This window comes from Jaculus jaculus, chromosome 7, assembly GCF_020740685.1.
Source record: "Jaculus jaculus isolate mJacJac1 chromosome 7, mJacJac1.mat.Y.cur, whole genome shotgun sequence".
Classification (NCBI taxonomy): domain Eukaryota; kingdom Metazoa; phylum Chordata; class Mammalia; order Rodentia; family Dipodidae; genus Jaculus; species Jaculus jaculus.
Genome location: NC_059108.1, coordinates 156,246,566 through 156,270,401, shown reverse-complemented (window position 1 = coordinate 156,270,401; position 23,836 = coordinate 156,246,566). Strand labels below are relative to the sequence as shown.

Here is a 23,836-nt window from a genome sequence, read left to right as displayed (position 1 = left end):
CATTCAGTGATGGTGGGGAGCCCGGTGGCAGGTGTGAGGCAGGCAAGCACTATTTCCTCAAGAGCCACCATGAGTTAGGGCTCCCTTTAGCTAGAGGACCCATCATCCAGTCTCCAATGAAATTGGACTTCTCCACATTGGTGTAAATCAAATTACCCGACTCATTTCAGAACCAATATTTTTCAAGGATTTAATTGTAAGTGACAGGTACCTAACACTGCAAAATATGTCTAGCATGGTGGCTGGCACAGGCACCCCTTCCTCCCCTTATGCAGAACTCCTGTGGAGTTGAGCATCCCGCCCTCTGAGGAGAGAGTGTGAGTGAAGATACACTTGGCTATTGTACTACTCAGAACCGGGGCTCCATCAGGCAAGAATCGATTCTTTCTTCCCCAGTGACATGAACAAAACTATTTCATTTCCAAACGTCGCTGCACTACAGATGAAAACGTTCACTTCCCCATAATTTTTGGCAATTTTGTTTCCAGGGTGAACTCTCTGCCACTTCAGGAGCCAAATGGGTTTTGGAGATGTACGGCTGCCTAGCGGGGAGGGGAGACCCAGAGAAGACTATTTGGCTCGGACATCTGATGCCTTTTGAGCAGAGACACTAATCCTGAGTCCCCAGGCAGGGAGGGGACAGTGTAGGGACATCATGTCCAGCCTGCCTCCACCCCCCGCCCCCCACTGCCCCTGTCCATTGTCTGCTGAAAAGAACCTGTCATTAGCCACAAGGGAAATGACAGGGTCTCACAGGAGACAAGAGCATCCTTCCCCCCAATGTGCAGATATCACAAAGCTGCAGAAGAGCTGTGGGGGAGGAGAAAACGCATTTTGCATAAAAGAAGTGCTTCCAGCTCCCTAGAGGTGGCCCAGGCTGGTGAAGGGGGAGGGGTGCCACCTAGCACCCACCACGAAAGGGATGTCTTTTTTTAATACCACAATATGATGAATTATCTTAAGTAGCACATTAATGTCAGAAATTGAATGTAATCTAACTTCTTTTCTGTGACAATATTAAATGCCTTTCAGGAGACACTTCTAATGTGACATTAGTGCTAATAACACCCAGGAGTAGGGAGGGGCATGGAGGTTCATGCTGCAATGTCCAGAAAGGAGACCCCTTAACTCCTCAACCCACCAGCCCTGAAGCAGACACAGTCTCCATGCCCACCCCAACCCCTGTGGAAAAGAAGGCGGATGCTCAGACAGGCTAAGTGGCTAGATAGGCACAGGGCCCAGGTGTTCTGTCCCGGGTCAAAAGCCAGTCCTGCAGCCAGAGCCAGGGCAGTGGCAGCCTGGCCAGTGAGACCTACCTGCCTGTCCTAGAGCTGTGGCAAGTGCAGAGGACACTGGGGTGCCCACATCAGTGGGGCCTGGGCCCAACCTCCTTTCTGATGCCTACCTCCAAGGGACACTGTCAGACAGCCTGTGTGCAAAGCAAGGGCAGCCAAGGCCCAGAGGCAGCAGGCAGTGAGAGTCAGGAGTCCTGCACCTCCCAGAAGTGCAGGGCATGGGGGCAGGCATGGCCTCCTGTCACAGAAAAGCTCAGGGGTCTTCAGAAGAGGCAGGCGGTCTTTGCCTCACCCTAAACTGGACAGCAGGACAGAATCAGCACAAACCTTCACCGAATGACCTGGACAGGCCCCACACAGGGGGACCACCCAGCTAACACCCACCCAATCCACACAGCTGGAGGGGACTCCAGGGTCAGGAAGTTCAGTGAGTAAACTCTACCACACTCCTGTGCCTAGAGACGGCACCCAGGAGCACAATGGATATGAATGTGGCTCACATGCCAACTGCTCACACTCAGCCTCCACTGCGCACCCCCAGTAGGTTACCATAGGAAGCAGCACAGACTGACAAAACCACAGGGTGCGGTCCCCACCCCAGGTGAAGGGAGGAAGGAGCCTGGCTTTCAACAGCTGAGTAAGCTTGGGGAAAGGCAAGGGGTAGCCAAAGGCCCCAACTCTGCTGAAAGATACCCAGGACCCAGACACACAGGACCCAGGCAGGCCTGAAGGAGCCTCAGCACTTCCACCTGCCTGCAGTGGCTCCATCTGGAAGACTCTTCCCTTCCTCTGGGGCTCTGCTCCAGGGGCCTGCCTTCTGGAAGGAAGGCCTGCCAATACACTGACTTCCTTTCCAGCCCAGTCCCTGGGGAGCCCCTCCCACTGGCCTGTGTGGGCCATCTGCATAGGGTGTAAAGTCTGCAGGGCTCGTGCCAAGTAGGGGACTCTGCTGTGCTAAGCAGGAGTGGGGAGCCCCAACCCCACCACTCTCAGGATACCTGGGAGAAGACACAGCCTCAAGAGCAGAAAGTACTCTCAGTGCATACACGGGCCAAAGTCTAACATCCCAACCCCCATGGTTCTGAGAGTCTAGCTTCCCACCTCATGGAGGCACCGGCACCATTCTGCTGGGGCCAAGATGCAAGGACTTCTCCAAGGCTCTCCAAGGAAAAGCAACCACAGGTCCTGATCAGGATTCAGGGGAAGGTCTGCAGCCAGCTAGCCAATCCCATCACCTTCTCTAGGCCTCAGTTTTCCCACATGAAACCCATCTGACTGGGACCTGCCTAGACATAGTTGGCAAGTCACACCTTCTCCCAAGCCCAGTTCAGGGCAGTATCAATGAGGAGTCTCTCCAGCTCCCATCTGCATCTCCAGTGTCTTCCTTGTCTGACCCAGAAGCGGAACCATCCATCTCCCACACTTCAAGAGCCCTGACCTCCCCATGCCAGGGCCACCTGAACCCCAGCTGACTCTACCTTTCCAAAGCTGCTGGGGTTGTCCTTGGCCTTGGAGGCAGCCCTGAGCAGGCAAGGGGGTACCGGGGGTGGCCACAGCTTCAGGATGCCACTGAAGTCGGTGGGATAGGTGGAGGTGCTGCGGGTGGTGGGTGCAGGTGGAGGGTGATGTTTCTTGCGCTTAGAGGCCAGGCTGAGCTTCTGGGCAGCCCTAGGGAGAAGAGGCAGAGTGGTCAGTGTACACCAGCAACTGTCCCTGTCATCAAGCCACTGTGTCTATGCACACACCAGGCCATCTCACCCTCAGACCCCATCAGCCACATGGAATGATGCTCCAAGGAAACAGTCAGAATGTGGCTACACAGCCTGAACTTCTTTTCTCCAAGTGGGATCCTAGGCTATAGCCCACCAGCCAGGAGAACTACCCTGAGCTCTTCTGCTGAGTCTTTAAGGCGGTGTCTTTGTCCCTGACCATGCAGCATGTGCGGGAATAGGACAAGAGCTCAGGCTGCAGGACCAAAGTGGGCTGACTTAATCTCTCCATACCCTAGTTTCTCCATCTCTAAATTGGAATGATGAGACCTCTGGAGTCCCCCGTGTGTGGTCCTAATGAGCTAGTGCGTTCAATACATCCAGCAAAGTGGCTGCACACGGGGGGAGGGGGTATAGAGTGACTGCTCCCATGACTGCCTCACAAGCCCTAAGACAGAAGCTGCCTTACCCCTCACTGTACAGCCTGGCAGACAGAGCTCATGCCCGGGACTGCACACACCCTGGAGGGACTTCCGATACATGTTTGGTCACCAGCAGTGCTCACTCCTGGGGTGCCTGACACAGATGAGCACACAACTGCGCACACGGTGCGGACCCTCACACCTCCAACCTTTCCTCATGCTGCCCAACTCCAGGGACATGTCCCCAAGGCCAGATCTCTGTGCCTGTACCCACTGGTCCCTGGGGTGGGCTACCCTGTAGCCTCCAGCCTGCCCCACAGGCACCTCCACTGCCCTCCATTTAACACATGTTCCCTGGCAGAATCCACCAGGTACCCCTAAACGTCCACCTTTGTCTGAGGACAACCAAGGCTGCATGCCCCACCCCTCCAGGATGGCAACCCAGGGTTGCCACCTGTGTGAACACATGCCCGGTGACCCTGGCTGAGCTCTTCTCCCTGTGGCTGTCACCACCTTCCAAAGGAGAAATCTCTGGGGAGGTCAAGAAGCGACTCCATCCCTCCCCATTACCCCCCAGTGCCCAAGCTGCTTCTTCCGGGGACTTTAGTCTTTTCAAGTCCATGCTGTCCTCCTCCAAATATCTCAACATGGCTGGGACCACAGCCTGGGGCAACAGCCCCTCCACAACACCTCCTGCTGCGGGGCTGCCTTTTGGTAACTCCTCTCATCTTTAATAGGAGTTGTCTGTTACGAGGCCCCAGGGACAGCTTCGTACTAGTGAGGTGTCATCACAGAAAATAAAAGTAATCTATGATGCACGGTGGAGTCCTTAATGGTGAAAGCCAGGCAGGCTGAGGCAAGGAGCAAAGACCCCGCGCTCAGGAAGAGCCCACAGACACAGGACGTGTTCTTTGGCAGTGGTGACACTTGTACTCTGGGAGGACGGACTCAAACCTCATGGGACCTCAGCAATTGCACCACACTGGCCTCAGCTCTGTATGCGAAGGTCAAAAGAGCCTCCATTTGTTCAAGGAGCACCCAGAGGATGACAGAGGCCAGCTCTGCCACCCGAATGCCTGCACACACTGACAGGTGAGAGGTCAGGGCAAGAAGGGACCATGAGCCACAACCCAAGCTGCACCTCTGTAAGGGCCACTGCATGTGAGGAGGATGGCGGCAGCAGGGCCGCATCCTCTACCCCTCAGGCCTACAGCTGTGTAAATGGTAGCTCAGAAGCCCTTGCCTCCTGCTGCCTGGTTCTGAGACTCCCACCCTCCCCACCACAGTGGCCTCATCAGGAGGAAGATACACTCTTGCTTCAGATCATTTCCAGGTACGATCTGGGCAAGGCACCACGCCCCTGCCTGGCACCATGCAGGACTGGGACCCACTGGAAGGGCTGTGCCTTCCCCACTGTGCAAGACAAGGAGGTTCCCTGAAGTTGCTTCCTTATCTATAAGTGGGTACAGAGATGCTTAGTCCCAGCATTTGGGGGAAAGGACAGCATGAGCTCTGACTGGAGTGCATGGATGTACCCCTCAAGGTGTCAGCCCTGGTCAGCAGACAGCTGAGGCCAAGGCTCAGGCATCCCGAGCCACATCCTGCTCCTGGTACAGTCTGGGTGAGCTCCTTCCCCACTGCCAGCTGCCGTCCCTCACCCACACATCCAGGGAGTGGGTGAATTTCAAAGCTGATCGGGGGAGTCTCCCACCAGTATCCTCGGCCTGAAGCAAACCAACAGGGTACCGCCTGCTGGAAGCCCCAGGTGGGCCACCTGCCATGGGATTTACTGAGACTCAGGCTGGCTGACTGGCACCTGACGGTGCTCCCCTTTGGGAAACCTGCCTCCCCTTCCACAAGTCCACTTGTTTCTTCGTTTCTATGGTAACTTCCCAAGGTCAGAGTGCTGCTCAGGCAAAGGAGCCTCGGCCGGCCTGGGCTGAGACAAAAGGCAGCCTGCGCCTGCTGCCATGGCAGGGTGGCTAATGAGCCAGTGTGAGCGACACCCACCCTGCACTATTCAAAGACAAGGCCCTCCTCAGGAAACAGGGCCTCCGATGCAGGGTAAGGTGCGGCCCCTGAGTTCAGGACCAGTAAGCATATAGTCTTTCTTTTTCAGAAGGCCTAAGCATCTCACACATTCCCTCCAAACACTACCTCAAGAGCGTGGCTGCCTCAAGGTTCACCAAAGCCCCAAGGCCTGGGTCCTTGAAAGCAGAACCGAGCAGGGTAAGGGTACAGTCAGCTAAGGTTTGCCCTTCAAGTCCTCTGCCTAGTGGAGGCTGGGAAGGACAGCCCCCCGCCCACTCCCCCCGCGCCACAGCCTGAGAGGGTCTCAGCCGGGTTCTGTGCACCTAATTGGGCTGGCAGCTGAGAGCACAGCAGTCCCAGGAGGCAGCACCGCAGCCCAACTGCATTCGTCAGCCAGCTCCAACAAGGCTCTGATCACGTTCTGTCCGGCCCCCATCAGGCCCAGCAATCCACCCCCCTCCCCAAACCAGTGCTGATAACATGTCCTCCGCTAGCTGCCTGGCAGGCTACTCAGACAAGCTTATCAGCACCTGTGCGGGCTGCTAATGGGACAGTGACCTGCAGCTGGCTGCCATTACCTCTCATTATGACGATTATACCCTGTAATCCCTGTCCCTCGGGCCACCGTGCTGAGGGTGGGCCTCTCTGCCTTGGGTCTGCAGAAGCAAGGGCTCTGCCCTAAGGCTGAGGACTGCTCCCCACCCTTCCACGCACCCACCCACCACGAAAAGGCATTGCTCCCATGTACCCCCCTTAGCGCACACCATTTCCTCTGACTACACCATTTCATGAGCACCGGCCCATGTCCCTGGACCTGCTACCTGAAGGGCCTTGAGCCGGGTATTCCAGGGCAGTCAGCAGAGTGTAAACCACAGCCCGTTACTCCAGGGATTCAGACCTAAGATGAGCCTCTCAGAGCCACCAGCGGAACTGCTGCTCAGTTCTATGGCCCCACAGTCCCATAGCTTGATTGGGCCATAGATGAGGTCACAGTCCTTCTGAAAGTGGTCCACAGGCCACCAGGGTCCAGGAACCCAGGGGCCTCATTCCCCAACACACTGTCCCCACAGAAGATGCTCCCCACAGGCCCCTTAGAGGACATACCTTATAAAGAAGGAAACTGCAGCCGAAGTACCTGTGGAGCCCCCTGCCGAGGAGCCTGGGGCTGGGGTGACCAGGGCAGACGTACAGGCTGCCCCACGACCCCATGCCTTGGACACACCATCAGTGGCAGCCATGGGGGCGCAGTCTCGGACTGTGTCAGCTACAGCCACAGCAGCCACTGCTGCCTCAGCCTGGGGGGAAGGAGAGTCCACATGAGAACAGGCAGTTAGCAGAAGGACCAGCCCAGGCCCTAGCACACATCCAGACCCTCCACTCGTAAGATCCTGCCTGGGTGGCTGGAAAAGCCCCAGAAATCAAGCCTAAGATGCTGAAGCCCAGCGGGGAAGGCCTGGGCCCCAAGGCAAGGCTCAAGGACCACATCCTCAACTCAGAGTATGTGACAAGACCCCGGAGCAAGAGGCAGATGCCAGGACTCTGACTGTCCAGCCCCATAACTCGTGCCAAGTTCAGCAGTAACCCCAAAGGCCAGGCAGGTAGACCCCAGCCACTCTCATCCCAGGAGCACCCAGAGGCATAATTAGACAAGAAACCATAATAAATATTTGGTATGAGGGCTAATTGCCCCCCTCATGATACCATGTGATATTCCATCGTTTGAAATACAGCCCTGGCATTTCCAACTAATTAGCTAAAATAAATTCCAAAATGGGAGACAGCTTCATCATGAGGCACAAATGTAATTGTTACCAGGGACAGCTTCCACACACATATCCACCTGCCCCTTGGCCTGGTGCCCCAGGCACTCCTGGCTCTAGGAGTGGAGGGGACTCAACAGGACAGGTGACTGGCTGGGCCCACTTCCTGGACAGCATCCATCTCCATGCCCTTCCGGACTCCCTGCTCCATGCAGCCACAGTGGAAGTCAACATCCCGCCCAATGGAGGGTACAGGCGGGACTCCCAGGCTGAAAGAGCACAGGCCTTGTCTGGTAACACTGGGTCCTCAGGGTCTCCTAAGAGATGTAACCCAAGGCTACGCATGGTATCTCAACATAAGAAGCCACCCTATGCCTGGACGCTTTACCAACACAGGGCAGTTGCCCTCCTTGTCACAAAGAAGGCCTTTATTTGCTCAATCCCTGGCCAGTTTCAGTTTCCAAACTCCTCTAGGGACATGGGGTAGAATCCTATCCATGTAAGCCAGCCTAGCCCAAGCCTTGAGCCAGTGCAAGCCCAGTGCCCTCCTGGGCCCTGGCAATGGCCTCTCCCCCAGCACTGCAAGAAGGAAAGGTCAGTAGCAGAGAAGGGCAAACCTGTAACAGCTCATCAGGTGTTGTGCCAAACACACGTATCGGCCACCTGCCAACAGGGCAGGCACTCCTACACATTCCTTAGAACCCAGCCTGGCCAGCCCCTCCTTTTTAAGCCACTCTTAGCATATCAAATGTATACTTGTACCACTTAGTATGTTTCTCTGTGAAGCATCTAAGGTCCTTTGCTGAACAGAGAGTGGCACTATGTTGACAGGTGTGTCCTGAACAGCAGAACTGGCTTTGACTGTCCACTGGGCATAGCAGCTAGAGCCTGGGGCTAGGGGCCCCTAGTAACACAGTGTACTACGCATGTCCCACTAGTACCTAGAGTTAGTAATGCTGGAGGTCCCAGGCCCAGTGTCCCATGCCACCAAACGCTGTCTGCTAGCCACAGGGACCGAGACTGAAGAGGTCACAGAGGGCCAGACGTGCTGCCCACATTCCCAGTGGCCCTTCCACCCCCTCCCACAGAGTCCAGCCACCCCAAAGGATCTCCAGCAGCATCTGGACCTCCAGCCGGCCAACCCACCTACAAGGCTGGCCTTCCCCACACTGACCTGTCTCAGGAGTCCTGCACACGACTCGGCTCCACCGTCCCACCAGCTGCCGTGACACAGCCCTGTCCATCGGGACAGCCGCTGCCAATTCCTGCCAGAAGCAGAGCCCGGACATGCCAAAAGAAGCCGTCCCAAAGCGAGCACAGAGCAGCGGGGGACAGAGGGAGGGAGACCACAACACAGGGAGGAGGTGGACGGCCAAACAGAAAGCGTGATGGAGGCACACAGCAGCAACGGAAGGAAAAGCATGGAGAGAGGAGAGCGTGAGGCCAGCCCCAGCCACGGCGCAGCCAGCAGAGCCCCGCTCCTGCTCACAGCCGGGCTCCCACACCCACACCGAGGCTGCTCTGCCGAACTCGGCAGAAACCAGTGGTGGAGCCCCCCCCCCCATGTCAGCTGACATGGACACCTCACAGCCTGGCATGGAACACCAGGGTTCTGTGGAACCCATGTTAGGAAACAGGCTAGTCCATCTCAGCAACCCTCCAAGCCTGACCTCCACACCTGCAAGGTTCTGGAACATGAAAGACACCACCACACAGAACCCGCAAAACACTCCAGCTACTGTGGGGGTGTGGAGGGACAACCTGCAAGGGCAGGGCCAGGGCCAGAGCTCACCAACCCTCGATACTCTGGTCTCCATCAGAGGCCTCCAGGGCCTGGCAGCCCAGGGTTGGAATAGAAGCAGTTTCCCTGTGATGGAACACAGCCACAGAGAAGAGGGACCATCCTGCAAACCCTAGTGCATAGGCAAGTAAATTGAGTCACAGGGGCACTTGCATTGGGTCAGGAAAAATCAAGAGAGTCTGAGCCTAGCCAGAGTGCCTCTATCCTCCAGCATTCAGTCAAGGCCCTGTGGCCATCAGGCAGCCAGGCCTGCAGTACAAGGCAGCCAGACAAATTGGAGGTAGTAGCCCCAAGTAGTGCCACCAAACCACCATGGTGGCAGAAAACTGGTGTCCTCCTCTGGTGTGTACCAAGCCACTTCTAACTGACTATAGGGTCAGGAAGCCATGGCCCCATGGTGAAGCCTCAGCTTCAAGAGGAGAAAGGTTTCCTCTGCCTCAAAACATGCTACACAGCTGGCCTCAGGGAGATACTGTGTCCTGGGCTCTGACAGCCTCCACTGGAGCAGGCCAGGCCAAGAGATCTGGGCTGGCCACAGCCACTGTTAAGTGACTGGCAGTTCTCATCCTACACAGCAGCAGAGTACCTTAACCTGACAGTCTGAGAGAACGATGCCGGGACACTGACGAGGTGAAAGGTCCAGAAAGGGTTCCTATCTGTGCTCATGGATATGTAGCGATGTGGCTATAATTTTGGTTAAGGCCATGAATGGCCAAAGGCTGCTCTTCAGGAACTTAGGGTCAACAGAACAGCCACACCAAGACAAGAGCCCAGGCATCAAGGTAACTCCCCAGCCACAGTAGCCAGAAGGTCCTAGTGCCCTGTCTATGGCTCCAGGGCATCTTGGAGCCCTGGTTACCTTTTCCCCTTTAAGGACGAACCTTCTGGCCAGCCACTCTTCTCCATCCTCCCCAGTGGTCTCAGCCTATATGAAAGTGTCCATGAAGCCCAGCAAGCCTAGGCCCTCAGCTGCCCAGCCCTGAAGTAGCTTCATCTCTGAGGATCAATTCACCTGCCCAGAACAATCACGCTTGGCCCAGGATGCTGACCATCTGTGACAGATTCACGGGATATCTCTCCAAAGGTGTTTAACACCAGCATATTCAATGCTAGGGTGACACTTTATCACTGGAGATTGTGACAGATTCATGGGGTGTCTCTCCAAAGGTGTTTAATACAGAGTATTCGACTCTAGGGTGGCCCTTTATCACCGGAGACCGACGCCCTGCTTAGGGGATGCTGCCTCGCCTACGTCCTAAAGTTCTATTTATGGTTCTAATGATCTCCCTATTGATTGCCACAACTGTCCTTTAATTATAAATCCATTCCCACCTTCCCTGAACACAATCAATGCACACATAAAATGTGGAGAACGGGTGCCTTAAATGCCCACCTTATATGGCGTGTAGGCCAATGACAGGGTTGCCAAGCCAGAAGCCAGTGACCCCAACACACCCCATAGTCCCCATCACCACCCCAAAGCACAAGGACCATCATCACCAGCCTTGCTCACTTTCTCCTCTGACACAGCGCTAGGCCCAGGCTAGCAATGGTGCTTCCCAAGTCAGATGGGAGGAGAGGAGGGCATGTTTGGGCCAGTATCTTGGGTCTTGAGCCCACTGATGCACCCCCTGGGGCTGAGCTCCTCCAGAAATCATCCCCTCACCTAAGCAGACAATGGCATCCACACCTCACTTTTGTGTACTGTCCTCCTTCCTCAGACAGCCTCAAAAGACCAGGCCCAGAAGCCAGGTAAATTCTCAGTCCTCAATCTAGGTATGTACAAAGAACAAAGTCCAACCAGCAAATCTTGCCCACCTTAGAGGTGCCAGCAAGACTGAAAATGGGAAGGCCCTGTCTTGCATTGGTGTTTGTATCAACACTGCCCAGCAACCAAGGAACCCTTCCCATACCTCTGCCCATCCACCTGTGCTATCACTGGACCCAGAAACCAAGGGCAAGGGCCCACCAGCGGCTCCAGGGACTGTGTAATTCCCCAAGCCCGTATGGTTGGCTACCTCGTGCCTGGAATGCATACTGCCCAGAAACACAGCTCCTCATGCCAACACATAAACCATCTGTCCACAGGGCTCCAGGAAGCAACTTGGGGGTTTTACCATGTAGCCATATACACATGAGCCACAGTCACTTGGTCCGTGTCCCCCCAGCCTGCCTCCTGGCTCTGCTTGGCTTTGCCTTCTGCTTAGAAGATCTCTCCTGCCCTGACTGCCTGAACCCAGACTGACATCATGAAGTACACGCCCTTGCCCTGGGCTGGGCACTGCGGGTCCTCAGCCTCAGTTCTCAATAAGCAGGTGGCGGCATCCCTGACATGCAGCTAAGCTGGGCAGGACTAGCACAGAGTACAGGGATGTGTCCTTCTGAGGTCAGGTTTTTGCCAGGAGCTAGGCACAGCTCACATTCCCTAAACCCAAGCCACACCACCTAGCAACTCAAGAAACTCCCAACCCAACAGTCCCCTCTTCCCTCTTCCACTCTGAGCCCCATGCTCAAAATGGAAAACTGGGGACCCCAACTGGCAAGGCTCCAGAGGCAGCCATGCAGCTGATGCCCCAGACCCTCCTTCAAAATGACCATCCTGGTCAGGGACCACCAGAGCTGGTTTAGGGAAAGCCAGGCCCTCACAGGTGAGCCCTGTGGTAAAGAAAAGCTGGGGGTGGGGCCTCTTTTCAATCGATAAACCTTCTAGTTCAATCAAAAAGACCATATGTGGGCTGGGGAGATGGCTCAGTGGTTAAAGGCCTTTGCTTACAAAACCTGACAACCTGGGTTTGATTCCCCAGAACCCATGTAAAACCAGATGAACAAAGTGGTACATGCCTCCCCTCTCTCTCTCCTTGCAAATAAATGAAAAAAAGAAAGACCACACCCCACATGGCCAGGTGGGAGCAGTGCCATGGACTACAGGCCCGCCTTGTGCTCTGGCTGTCACCTGTCCACAAGGGCAGGCTTGTGTCGCTTGGGCTATGCCCCAGAGAGTCGCCTAGCATGTTAGGCTCCTCCCAGAGAGACGTTCCCTCCATACCCAACCCCACATGAGGTCCTGGCCTCATCCCAGGAGACCTTAGACTCAACTCCAGCCCACAACATCACATGAGCTCAGGAGCAAGGCTGGCCCAAACTTTCTGAGCAGACTGGAGGGCAACCAGATATAGCCAGGTACCCAGAAGCGATCCCATGGGACAAAGCAGCCCACCCACCCTGACACTCACCAGGCAGGTGGGCGGCAGGAAGCTATTGACTCTGGAGAGGCTCCACACGCCCTCCAGGCACTGCTGTGCTTGGATGGTGACAGTGCTCAGAGCACCCCCGAGGCCTGCTGGAGCCACGGACACCTGGACGCTGGGCCCCGGAGGCCAGGCTGGTGTCTTCCCCCTGTCAGGCCCTGCTGAGGGCTGCCTCCCCGAGGGGCCTGCTGGTCCAGGTGCCTCCCTAAGGTTTGGGGGCAGGAGGCCTCCCCGAGGGCAATCAGGGTCCTCATGACTGGCAGGGGTCTGCAGCAGACGCAGGGCTTCCCGTGTGAGCTGGTGCAGGTGTGTGGTGCAGACATCACAGCGACTCTCAGCCTCTGGATGGCACGCAGGCTGCACCCCAGATGCCGGTAGCTTGTCCAGAAGCAAAGCGGAGAGGCAAGGATCCTAGGGACAACAAGGGACAAGGCTGTGGTCAGCATCTTGTATTGTGGGAGGAGGAGCACAGGGGCCTAACACAAAGCTCATGCTGTGGCTAGTGCATCGCCGTCCACCACTGATTAATAAGGTCTCATCCACACGAGCCCAGCAGGAAAATAATTATCAGTTAATAGTGAGTTCCCCATGCCCCTGACAGCTACCTGCCTCCCCACTGTCACTAACCACATGGGCTCACAGCTAACAAGATGCATTTGCGGCTCCCCAACAACCGGCTGTGGGCAGAGGCACTGGTCTAGGGCCTGGAGGGGGGCTGGCGAGAAACAGACTGCAGGGTTCCCCCTTCACATCAGCTTCCTTTGGTAGGGAAGGGCCTGATACCCTACCCCTGTCTTTCCAGTATAGCCAGCCCTGCTGGGACCCGGGAGGAAGGTGACATGTGGTGTCCACACAGTTCACTCAGCAGTCTCTATTCCTGAAAGTGCAGCAAGGACAGTAAAGTTCATGTGGGTGAGCTGGGAAAACCGGGGTCTCAAACCAAGATGTCCAGAGACGGGCAAGAAGAGTAACCAAAGCCCAGGCTACAGGTCAGAAGGAGCCCCACACCCACCCCAGAGGGGCGCACCTCCACAGGAAGGCAGAGGAAGGGTGGCTCAGAGTGACACTGCCAGGAAAGAAACATCCATCGCACCTCGACTGCCCTCTCCTCCTGGAACAGTGCTGCAGGGCAGGGGCCCGAGCCTGGCCAGCAGCAGCCCCAAGGTGGCTGGGACCACCCCAAGCTTTTCCAAGTATCACACTGACAGAGCCTACTGTCCTTTCTCACCGGGTCCACACTCTACCAGCCCCAACCTCTCTCCAACCAGCCTCAGGCAATTCCCTGCTCTGGGCTAGACACATGGTCCCCAGGTCCCAAAGGACTCATCATCACAAGGCTTGGTTCTAACCCAGCCACCAAGGTGGCCACAAAAGAAACCAGTCTCCTCAGACACACCCATTTCTTAGGCTAGGAGGTTACTGCAGGGGGATTTCATTCGCTGTACACATTCCCTGTGCCACCCATGTCCACAGTGCCAGGAGGTGCAGTGTGATGAGGGCTAGGGCCTGCGGCAGCCCACGCTGCGAGGGGCAAGGGGCACATCATGGCTGGGGTGTCTCTTCTCCAGATCTACTTGGAGCCCCAGGGAGGTGGGAGGATGGCCCCTGCCAGGCCCAGGATCATGCCAGCTATCTGCTGTGTAGGCCGTACCACAAGGCCTGACTGGGAAGTGCCTGACAGGGTTGATCCCTATTAGCTGACACCTCGGGAATTCACAAGGCTCAGACCCACAAGGAGCCCAGTGGGGCAAGGTAGGGAGGTGCCCAGAAAGGGCACAGGGAAGGAAGTCCCACCAATGACCCACCCAGCCGCAGGCTAAGGGCAGCCAGGCCTGTGTCTAGTCTGGTTTTCATGCTCAGATTTTTCCACTCAGCAGGAGGCTGCCAAAGGGAAGGAAGTGTGGCCTGCTGTAGCCATTAACCAGGCTTGAAAGGGGCCGCCCAGCCCCAGCTCCAGCCTGAGGCGCAGGCCCAGCAGCCCTTTGTCCTGGAGGCTCTGACCAGACTACAGTCTTAACCAGTCTTAGGGACCACAGGCCTCTGAGGGCGCACCCTTTCACCCCTCCCAATGGCCTACAGCAGGAGGCAGGAAGGAAACCCAAGCTGAACTCTAAACTGACCCAGAAGAAGGGGACCCCTAGCCCCTTAAAGCTCCAGCCAAGCTGGTCACTAAGAACATCACAGGCCAATCCAGGTTTAGGGCATGGGGGAGGGATGACAAGAACTGAATATGGAGGTCAGGGTGGCCCATCACACTCAGGTCCCATTGGGAAGACAGCCAAAGGTCACCTGCTCAGCTGTGCGGGCAACACAGGGCAAGACAGGAGGCCTTTGCCCCAACAGTTACCCAGACTCTAGGCCCTTGCTGCCCAAAACTGGCAGGGTTCCAATCCCGAGTTTGAGGGTAAACATCTCACTCAAGAGAGCACCCAACTCCCCAGGGGATGGAGAACCCGGAGCAGAGGCCTGAATGATGCCCAGGGCCCTTTCCCACCCTGGTCACACACCTGAGGTGACAGGCACCTCAAGTGGGCGGGGCTCAGTGGGAGGCACATCACAGGAAGAAAAAACAGATGTGGTGGTAGTCCAGCCTGGAGCCTGGGGAGACAGAGCAGAGTTCGCAGCTAGAGCTCTGGGAAGGGGGTCTAGAAAGTGGGGAAAGGTCCCCTCAGCACCTGCTTCTTCCTAGGAGGCCCTCAGACTAAACAAAGGCCCTGTAGCCAGCCACCTGAACCTCCTGTCCCCTCCATCAGCAGACACCAGCAGATCCTGCTCAGGACTTCAGCACATGCCAGGGAAGGAAGGTCCACGTGGAAGTGCAAGGATCTTTCCATGGACCATGACTCCCCTCCCAGCCACCCTGAAAACTCGGGTGTCCACAAGCCCAAGCCCCCAAAGGTCCCAACTCCAGGTTCAGAATTTTAACTCCTGAAAGCTCCAGCCACTGGGTCTCTTATTCACCCCTCTGAAACCTACTGCCTTCACATAGACAGTAATTACTCTACTGCAAAATATTACTTTTAATTTCCCCTTTATGGTCTAATTAAACAGATATTTTACTTGTGCTTAGAAAATGTTTTTCTTAATTTGATTCAATTTAACGCTGTTCATAACCCACCCATCACACAGAGGGTTTTAGGGAGCCTTCCCTGCTGAAAAATGACGACTTTTTGGTTTTTAATTCTGTTTCTGGGGTCTCCAAGATGCTTTAAGTAATCCTTCCATTTTCTCCTGAGTGGAAGGGCCTCAACCATCTGTGCCAGGAGAGATGTGTCCAAGCTCAGGGTTGGGCAAACCTCACCGAGGGGCAGAACAGGCAGAGACCAGATCCTCCTCACCTGAGGCCAGAAGAGGGTTAGGGCGTTCAGGTCCCAATTCTGAGAAGCCACACAATCAGGTTCCCAAGCTCCATCATGTGAGGCCCTCTCTGAGCCCATTACCTAGCTCTACAAAGGGAACCCCTTGGCAAGGCCAATGGGACCAAGAGCCTGCTACCCCCCCACAGGCGTGAGCACGCGAGCAGCTGAGCACGAGGTGCCTGTGCTCCCTCTACCTCAACCTCCTTTCCCTTCCCTTCCCAAACAAAGCATTCTGGGCCAGGACCTCGTGCAATCAGTTTCCGGAGTTGACAACAGGTCCAGGAAGGGACTCCCGGTGGCCAGGCCAGGTCCTGCTATCGAGGACATTCCTCTGTCTCGTGCACTCTGGCAGGGTGGCAGGCAGAGCCCCAGGCTCAATTTTCCATCATGGAAACTGACAGTCACACCCAGGCTGCCTCATGCCCCCACCCTACTAGGTACCTCACGAGAGGCCTGGCCTCTTCTTTCTATCAGCCTAGGGCCCAGCCTACCCAGCACAGACCGGCACATCACCCACAACCTTGTGCCAGGCGCAGCCCAGCTAGATGGCTCAAGACAGACCCGCTCATTGAAAGCCTCCCCCTCAATGGCTACCCTGTTCTCCACCCAGAGTTCTCCCAGAATGTTGGAACCTGGGGCACCAATGGCCTCAACTCTACTGACACAGTGCCTCATTGGGTCCCCACCCAGGGGAGCATGCTGTGCACTGCCCGGCTTAAGAGTCCTAAGCAATGAAGTATACTGTGGCACAGGCGGAGGCTCCTGGGTGAAACTACAAAGGCCAGTGTGCTTCGTTTCCCCTTCTGAGCCCTGGGGCAGCAGAGCATCCCTGGTGGCCGCAGCTCATTCACAATGGCAGGCTGGGGTACACCACTCCCTGAAGACAGTGGGGCCCACAACTGAGCCCCAGGGAGGCCAAGACTCAACGGTGGCCAACTGTTGGAAAAACCATGTACACAAATTGCCTCTATTACGTTCCTGGGTAAAAACTGGAAGATTGCAGCATACAGGTGGTCACAGACAGGTCCTGACCACAAGGCCCCTCCAACAGTGTTGCCCAGAGCCCTGGACTGGGTCACAGATATCTCTAAGCCTCTAGCTGTTAGCACAGACTTCCTGGGATATTCCAGGCTCCAAGCATGACCCCAGGGCCAAAGTGCAGATCTGCTCCACAGTATCCTGAAGAACCACAGTCTGCCTGGTCTCCTGGCCCTACTTACCACTTATGCCAGTCTCCACAGAGCACCAGGTATATCCACCTCAGAGATTTTGATGCCCGGGCCCTGGTCATCTTTGCCCCATCCCTATGGGTTTGGTGATACCAAGAGCCACACCTGCCCATGGCCTCCCTCCCAGGCCACTTGGCTTAAGGGCACGAATCTTTGAGAAAAGGCAGGCGACAGCAGCCAGCTTTGGGACCTTGGGCATGTTATGTTCCCTCTCTCTTCTCTTCCCCACTCCATGGGGAGGGTGCATCAGGTGCATGAGGGCTTGACATCTGTAGCCTACAGGCTGTTACCACCATCCTGGTACCTAGTACCAGTGGTTGGGGATCTGCTGGGGTGCACCAGCCTTCCCACCCACCTAGCTTGTGCTCTGAGACTCTTCTCACCAGACCTCAGGGTGTCCACAGAAGAGGAAGAAGGTCCCATGTTCCATAAGATGCCACCCACTCATGGCATCAAGACCAACCCAGGCCAACCACCCTTAACCATCACCCCATAGAAGGGAAACTGGCTGCCATCTCCTTCGCATCGTCCTCCTCCTCTTCCTCCTGTTATCCAAACTCTAACATGCCCTACTCAATAATGCCCTGCCACCCCACCCCCACAGATGACCACCTTAACAGACACCCACCATGAGCATGGCCTCCTTTACAGACACCCCCAGAGAGGCGGAGGTAGTTCCATCAGGTCACACAACCTGGGCACCAGAGCTGGAGTTACAACCTGGCCCGGTGACTCTCGAGTGCTCCACTCTGAGGCCTCTGCCCTTGCTGCCTCTTGAATGACCCACTTTTAGGGAGCCCCTGAACTCATACTGGAGTTCAAGCCCCACTATGAAGTGAGGAGTGGGTTTCTGGGCCTGGGGATAAAACTGGAAGCCAAACCTCAGGATGCTTCTTCTGGCGGAAGTAGGCCAGGGGGCTGAGGATAGGGGACCAAAGCAGGACAGGCCTATGGCTACACTAAAGGCAAAGGGGTCGAGACAACTTTAGGACAGTCTCTGGAGTTCTGCACAGGCAAGTCTATGGACTGGCAGGAGTCCAAGGCTGCAGGGAGGCAGAGCTGGGCTTCACCCATGAGCCAGGACAAGACGAGTGCAAGACTCAGAGAAGAGCTCGCCCTGCAGCCCAGGCCCGAGCACACGAGTCACAGCACACTTCACCCGGAAATGGGCAGCAGCCTGGGCTGGCCCTGCAGCCGGGGTCAGAGGTCAATGTGAACAGCTTGTCTGAGCATCCATCCAAGGCCAGACACAGCAGGCGCCAAGCCTGGCCCTGGGCCACGCAGGAGCGTAAATCCATCAGCTTGGGTGCCCAGCCCCACCCCAGCAGGATGCTACCAGAGGCCAGAACCAGACAAGGCTGGGGCTTCCCACAGGATACAGGGCACTCCACGGTTAACCTCAGCATGCTGGCTACAGAGAGCCAGATCTGAGAGATACTGCCCTGAAGGGTGGGTGCTTATAATGTGTCCATTGGAGCAAAACCAACTCTGCCAAGGACCTTGGGAGGACAGATGGGGAAACAAGTCTCTGGCTCCTGCCCCAGACTCCCACTGGTCCCAAAAGTCTCCATGGGCATAGTGGCCACTCCAGTAGGAAAGGAGAGATTAAGATCAGAGCTCAGTGCCAAGAGAAGCCAGAGCAACCCTCCGCCAGCTACCAGCAGAACCCCACAAGGGCCAAGCAGCCTCCACCACCCACCATGCACTGCTCAGGCCCCCTGTTTCCTGGGCCAAGTGAACAGAGTAAGACCAGACTCAGCAAAAGCATGCTCGCCTACTTGTGCCCTGCTCACTTAGAGCACAAAGATCAAGCACTAGCTTACAGAAATTACATGGTGCAAATGAAAAACAAAACCATGTGACTAACACAGTCACAACTAGAACACACAGAAATGGTCACATAAGAAAAAGTTCAGAGCCAGAGAGACCTGTGGTACGCTTCCTGGCAGGCCAAGGAAAAGAGGAGCTAGCACTTCACTGTATTTAAGACAAGAACTGGCTCTTCTGACCCATCGAACAAGGTCCTTTCAAGACACTGGGGGGAGATTTGGAAAGACCTCAGAACCCCAAAACCACCTCAAGGGCCTGTGGCTTGACAAGCAGCACAAGGTACAAGGGTGCCCCAAAACCTCCCTGCCACCAGCCTTCTACCCTTTACCAGGGGCAGTGAGGCCAGCTACCACTCTTTCCCTACCTAGCTTCACATCTGACACAATCAGCCCTCCCAGAACAAGAACCCACTAAGCTTACACAGGGCACTCTTGACAGCGCCACCACCACCACCCCCAGAAGAGATTCAGAGAACCCCAAGCCAGTGCAACAGGCAAGACACCAGGAGGCAAGCCAGGGTGGCCAGGCACCACAGAAGCCCTATACCAGCTGGAGGGTAAGGCCAGGTCTGCCAGCCTTTCTCCTGGCCCCACTGGGTCTGGTCAAGCAACATAGAGCCCTGGGCCTCCAGTCCAGCTCTGGGAGCAGACACCTCCCCGCTGAGTCAACCCATCCCATGCCAGCCAGCCTCAGGGAGTACCAGCCCCTTTCATACCTCCCCTAGCTGCCACCTGGGCTTAGTGGGAAACAGTGCTGACGCCAGGGCCCCACCCTGCAGGCCCCAGGCAGACATCGGGCCTGGCTCCAAACACAGAGGGTGGCAGGCCACATCAGGGGTAACTCTAACCCAGGGGGCAACTCCTAAGTCAGACAAGTCAGACCCAGGCCCAGCCCACCTCAGACCATAACCTGCTTGGGGGGCACAGACCCCCCCCCAAAATCATAGTGTAATCAGATCCAGAGGCTGTGCAGACAAGAGCATACCTACCCCTACACTTCCAGAGGGTCTGGGGAGCTTCCTAAAGGTGATGACAAGTAAACAGAGGGCTGGTAGGACCCTCACCCTACACCCAAAAGGCATCATGGAGAAACAAGACACCAAGGCCAGGCCACACAGAGGGCAGGAAGGTTCTAGGCTCCAACCCTCCAGTGCTCTCTGAGTAGCATGGAGCTGTATGCCACAGGGCAAGAACGCCTAGAACCCCAGCCTGCGGGAAGCCTTGTTCACTGTTCCACTTGGGTGGGCAAGGAGCATGGCAGGGGAACTGGAGCCTTGGAAGGGAGGCAGCAGATGAGGTCCCGGCTGGCGGAACAGGAGGTCTGCAAGAGCTAAATGAAAGTCGATCATTTTCCCGTCAGGGCGATCATCAATTCAGTACTGGTATTGACACTTTGAATGAATGTCACAAGGCCTCAGAGGAGTCACCACCTCTGAATGACAGCCTGAGCAGCTGGGATGGGCCCCAAGCAACAGAGAGCTCTCCTTTGTGGGGAAGTTAAATCCTCCATCTCCATGGGACACAGAAACAGAAGGCAGCCCTGCAGCCCAAATGTGATGTGATCCATATGATGTGAGAGAAAAAGCCTGGTCGTTCAGTCACTCGACAAACATTTCCAGGGATGCTTGTCTTGGCAGAACTACTGCCTGTGGGTGACACTCTGAGCTGGGACGGGGACAACAAAAGAGGTCTACTGGAACTCAGTGGCCGACTGACTACGGCAGACGAAGACATGGGAGGAATGAGGGTAGGGTGCTGAGATACAGCAGAAAAAGAACCACCTGGCTTGGGCCTTCAAGTGGAGGGCACGGTGATACAAGCTAAGGGGATATGTCACAGGCAGAGGCACCTGCAAAGGGGTAACGGGGACCACAGCAAGGTGAGGACAGGGCCTCACCAGTGGTCAGGGAGGTTCCAACCACACCAGCCAACAACACGACTACCCACAAACCCAGATCTGAGCTGATCCTCAAGGCCACCCCAGGGCCTGGCAAGCAGAGCTGGCCCTACCCCAACACTGCTCTACACAGCTGTGCAAGAGGTGCAAAGGTGGCCAGTGGTACAGAAGAGGAAACTGAGGCGAGAGTTCTTAAGGAATCTTCCAGTCAGGAGCCTGACTGTCTGCCGGCAGGAGGGTGAGCCAGAAGCCAGCGGGGATGAGCCTGACACTGCCCTAGGACAGAGAGTAGCATGTCAAGGGCTGGCTTAGGGAGCAACAAGCTCAAGGTAATGCCATCGGGCTCCCCTTGGCCTCTATCACTGAAGTTAGGGCGAACTCCTACAGGCATGCCAGGGTCCCAGCTCCACTCTCAGGCCATCTCCCTGCTCTGGGGTCCATACAGACAGGTGGGAGGCAGGGAGGTTGTGAGCAGAGGCCCCTAAAAACTGAAGTGTGTCCTCTCCACATGACAGGAGGGAGATCCTAGCACATCACCCGAAATGCCTAGCATCCCCTTGCCCTTGAAGAAGGGAGCCAGGGCCCCCAAGACTCCAAAGAGCATTTGCTGGGAGCCCAGCCCACCAGAGTCCCTTCCCCATCTGTACATTACAGGGCCTCCTGCCACTGTCAAGGCAGAGGCCACCTGTATGTGTGCACGCGTAGCAGGCAGGTCAAGGCTGCAGCTGCTATTCATTCTAGACACTAAGAAAGGCCTGACCCTCATGACAATGCAGGAGCAACCTCTTACCCCCACTTCCACGCTCTCTAGAGGATGGACAGAAGGGACAGACATCACTCTCAGGACAGGCCTGGAGGCTATCTGATGTGACAGGAGGAAATGTAAGGTAGGAGAGGGGCTCAAAACTGCACAAAACCCTGGCCCAGAACCTGTCTAAAGTGCCAGGGCCAGGCTCAGACAGGCAAGCACAGCCTGGGTCAAAGACCAAACTCAAGGATGTGGAGAGAGACAGCAGGGCTTCCCTGCTGCCCTAGCTGCAGGAAGAGACCACAGAGACCTCTAGATAAGGGCCTGGACTCCACTAGTCCACCGGTGCGGCCGCAGCTCTCTCCACCAGGCCCTCGCCTACCTGTGGCCAGCTAGCTGGGGACCTGGGCAGTGGCACAGGGCAAAGCCCACTCCCAGAATGGAGAGAGAACATAGTCAAAGGCCCTTCTGCCTCTGCTTGCTTCCCAGAGGGCCTCATCATTCCACCCCAAAGGCCCCCTCTGGGATCCTCTGAGCTAGACCTAGGCTGTATGGGGTACACAGCCCAGTGACCAGTGCTGCAGGGTCAGCTGCCTCCAGGTCAAGCCCAAAGATCTAGCCCCTGACCAGACAGGCTGCAGCATCTCCACCAAAACTGATGCCAGGGGCGCCTGGAGTGGTACCCAAGATAGGCACCTGAATGGCACCCCCTACCCCACCTGCCCTGACCCAGAAGGGAACTCAGACCACAATGCTGCTTGGAGAACTACATGTGAGCTCAATGGAGTTTCCGTGTGTTTCCCACAGACTCCTTCACCAAGACGAAGGGCAGGAGCTGCTTCCTCTGGAGACCCCCCCCCCCACCTCCCCTGCTTTGCACACTTCCAGGGACCATTGTTCTAGAACAATGGTTCTGCTCCTTCCAAGCCTGGCCGGAAAGCTCAGTAGACCCTCACTTGCAAGCCAGGCTGCAGCTTAGGAAGCCCAGAGTCCCAGCAGCCCAAGAGGCAGAGGACAGAGGCAGGACAAGGGCCTTACTCCTAACAGACACTGGGCAGGAACGGGGGGGGGGGGGGGGGAGGGCGCTGCGGAGGCCGCCCATTCTCGCGCCCTTCAAACCCCTCAGACGCAGGCATGCCTGTCGCCGAGGAGTCCAAAGGGCCACACTACACCAAGTAACCTTCTGGCTGCTGACAAGACCCTGCCCTGGGTGGAGTCCCGGCTTCTGCCTTTCCCCTCCCCTCCCCCTCCCCAACACAGACCTTGGCTCCAGCTGTGGTACATCTGTGTCTGGAAAAGAAACCTAACCAACCCCCTCCATCCTGAAACAGGACCCCCTAGGGTGAGGTGCCCCAAGTCGCACACTTTGGGAGCCTTACAAACTGGGATGGGGGTAGGGCAACAGGGCCCACGTGGAACCCGTCGCCCTCCAAGCCCCGAAGCCTCAACTTCCTGTGCCGCCTTGTCTGAAGGACATCCTGGGAACGGCCACTTACCCGGAGGGACGTCCCGGGTCCGCTGACCAGCTTCCACGCCTGTCGTTTGAGCTCCACGAGCTTCGTGTGGCAGTGGCGGCACCAGCCGCCCCCACTGGACGAGTGGCCCTGCTCCGCGCCGGCTCCCGCTCCCTCGGGCGCAGGACGGCTGCCACACAGGTCTTGCTCGGGCCCGGCGGGCAGCCTTTTGCGCGGGGACACCTCAAGCAGCGGCTGCGGTTCTCGGGTCGGGCCGCACTCAGCCACCTGCGAGGGGTGGAGGGGACGGGAGGGACAGTAAGCCCGGGCCTCCCGGAGGAGCCCCCGCGGGACCCCACACAGTCGACTCCAGACCCGGGCACGCCCCGCCTCCGAGCGACGCTCTCGCAGAAGTTAAAGAACCCCGCGCGAACCTGGCGCCCACCCTCTGGGTGCCCGGTGTCCCGCCGCGCTCAGCTCCAAGCCCGGCCCCTAGGAGGCGCCGCGCACCCCGCAGGCATTCTCAGTGCACGGGGCCCGAACTCGGTGCCCTCCGGTCCCCGCCGCCCGCTCACGGCCCGGTCTTGCGTACCGCGGGCTGCGCCACGCACAGAGAGGCGCCGCGTCCGACCATGGCTGGGGCGCGCGAAGGGCCACGTTGGCTCTCGGGGCGCCGTGGCTACGTGATCTGGCCCGGGGGCGAGCCCATGGCGCAGCCTGCAGCGCCGAAGTTGACGGCGCAGGCGAGTGGAGAGCGCTCGGCGACGTCGGCCGGCGCGGTCCGGGACGGGCCAGGCCGGGGCGGGCTGGGGCTTGTAGGGGGCGGGAAGGAGGCGGGGCGCAGGGCGGGAAGCTGAAGCGCCGCCTTTCACCCCACCCCCGAGCGGCACTGGGCGGGCGGGGGTCCTGCTTCCCCTTGCGGCCCCTCCCACTTCAAGGACCCCAACCTGTTAGGTGAGTGTTGTCGGGGGAGGGGCGCTGGGGACCGGGGAGAGATTCGAGTTCCGCGCACGCATGCGCCTGCGCTCCTCTCGCGCGACGCCCGGTCTGCGGG

General features: G+C 57.1%; 1 protein-coding gene across 1 annotated transcript in view; it reads right to left on the bottom strand.

Annotated features, from left to right (window-relative positions):
- Kif26a (kinesin family member 26A) overlaps positions 1 to 23,481 on the bottom strand; it is a 33,625-nt gene extending 10,144 nt beyond the window's left edge. The window contains exons 1-5 of the mRNA XM_004665640.2: positions 23,375 to 23,481; positions 22,825 to 23,070; positions 12,252 to 12,677; positions 6,562 to 6,752; positions 2,774 to 2,963 (exon numbers count right to left, since the gene is read on the bottom strand). Coding sequence (XP_004665697.2) covers positions 2,774 to 2,963; positions 6,562 to 6,752; positions 12,252 to 12,677; positions 22,825 to 23,070; positions 23,375 to 23,416 — 1,095 coding nt within the window. The 5' untranslated portion in view covers positions 23,417 to 23,481. The remainder of the gene's footprint in view (positions 1 to 2,773; positions 2,964 to 6,561; positions 6,753 to 12,251; positions 12,678 to 22,824; positions 23,071 to 23,374) is intronic.
- Positions 23,482 to 23,836: the final 355 nt, after the last annotated feature.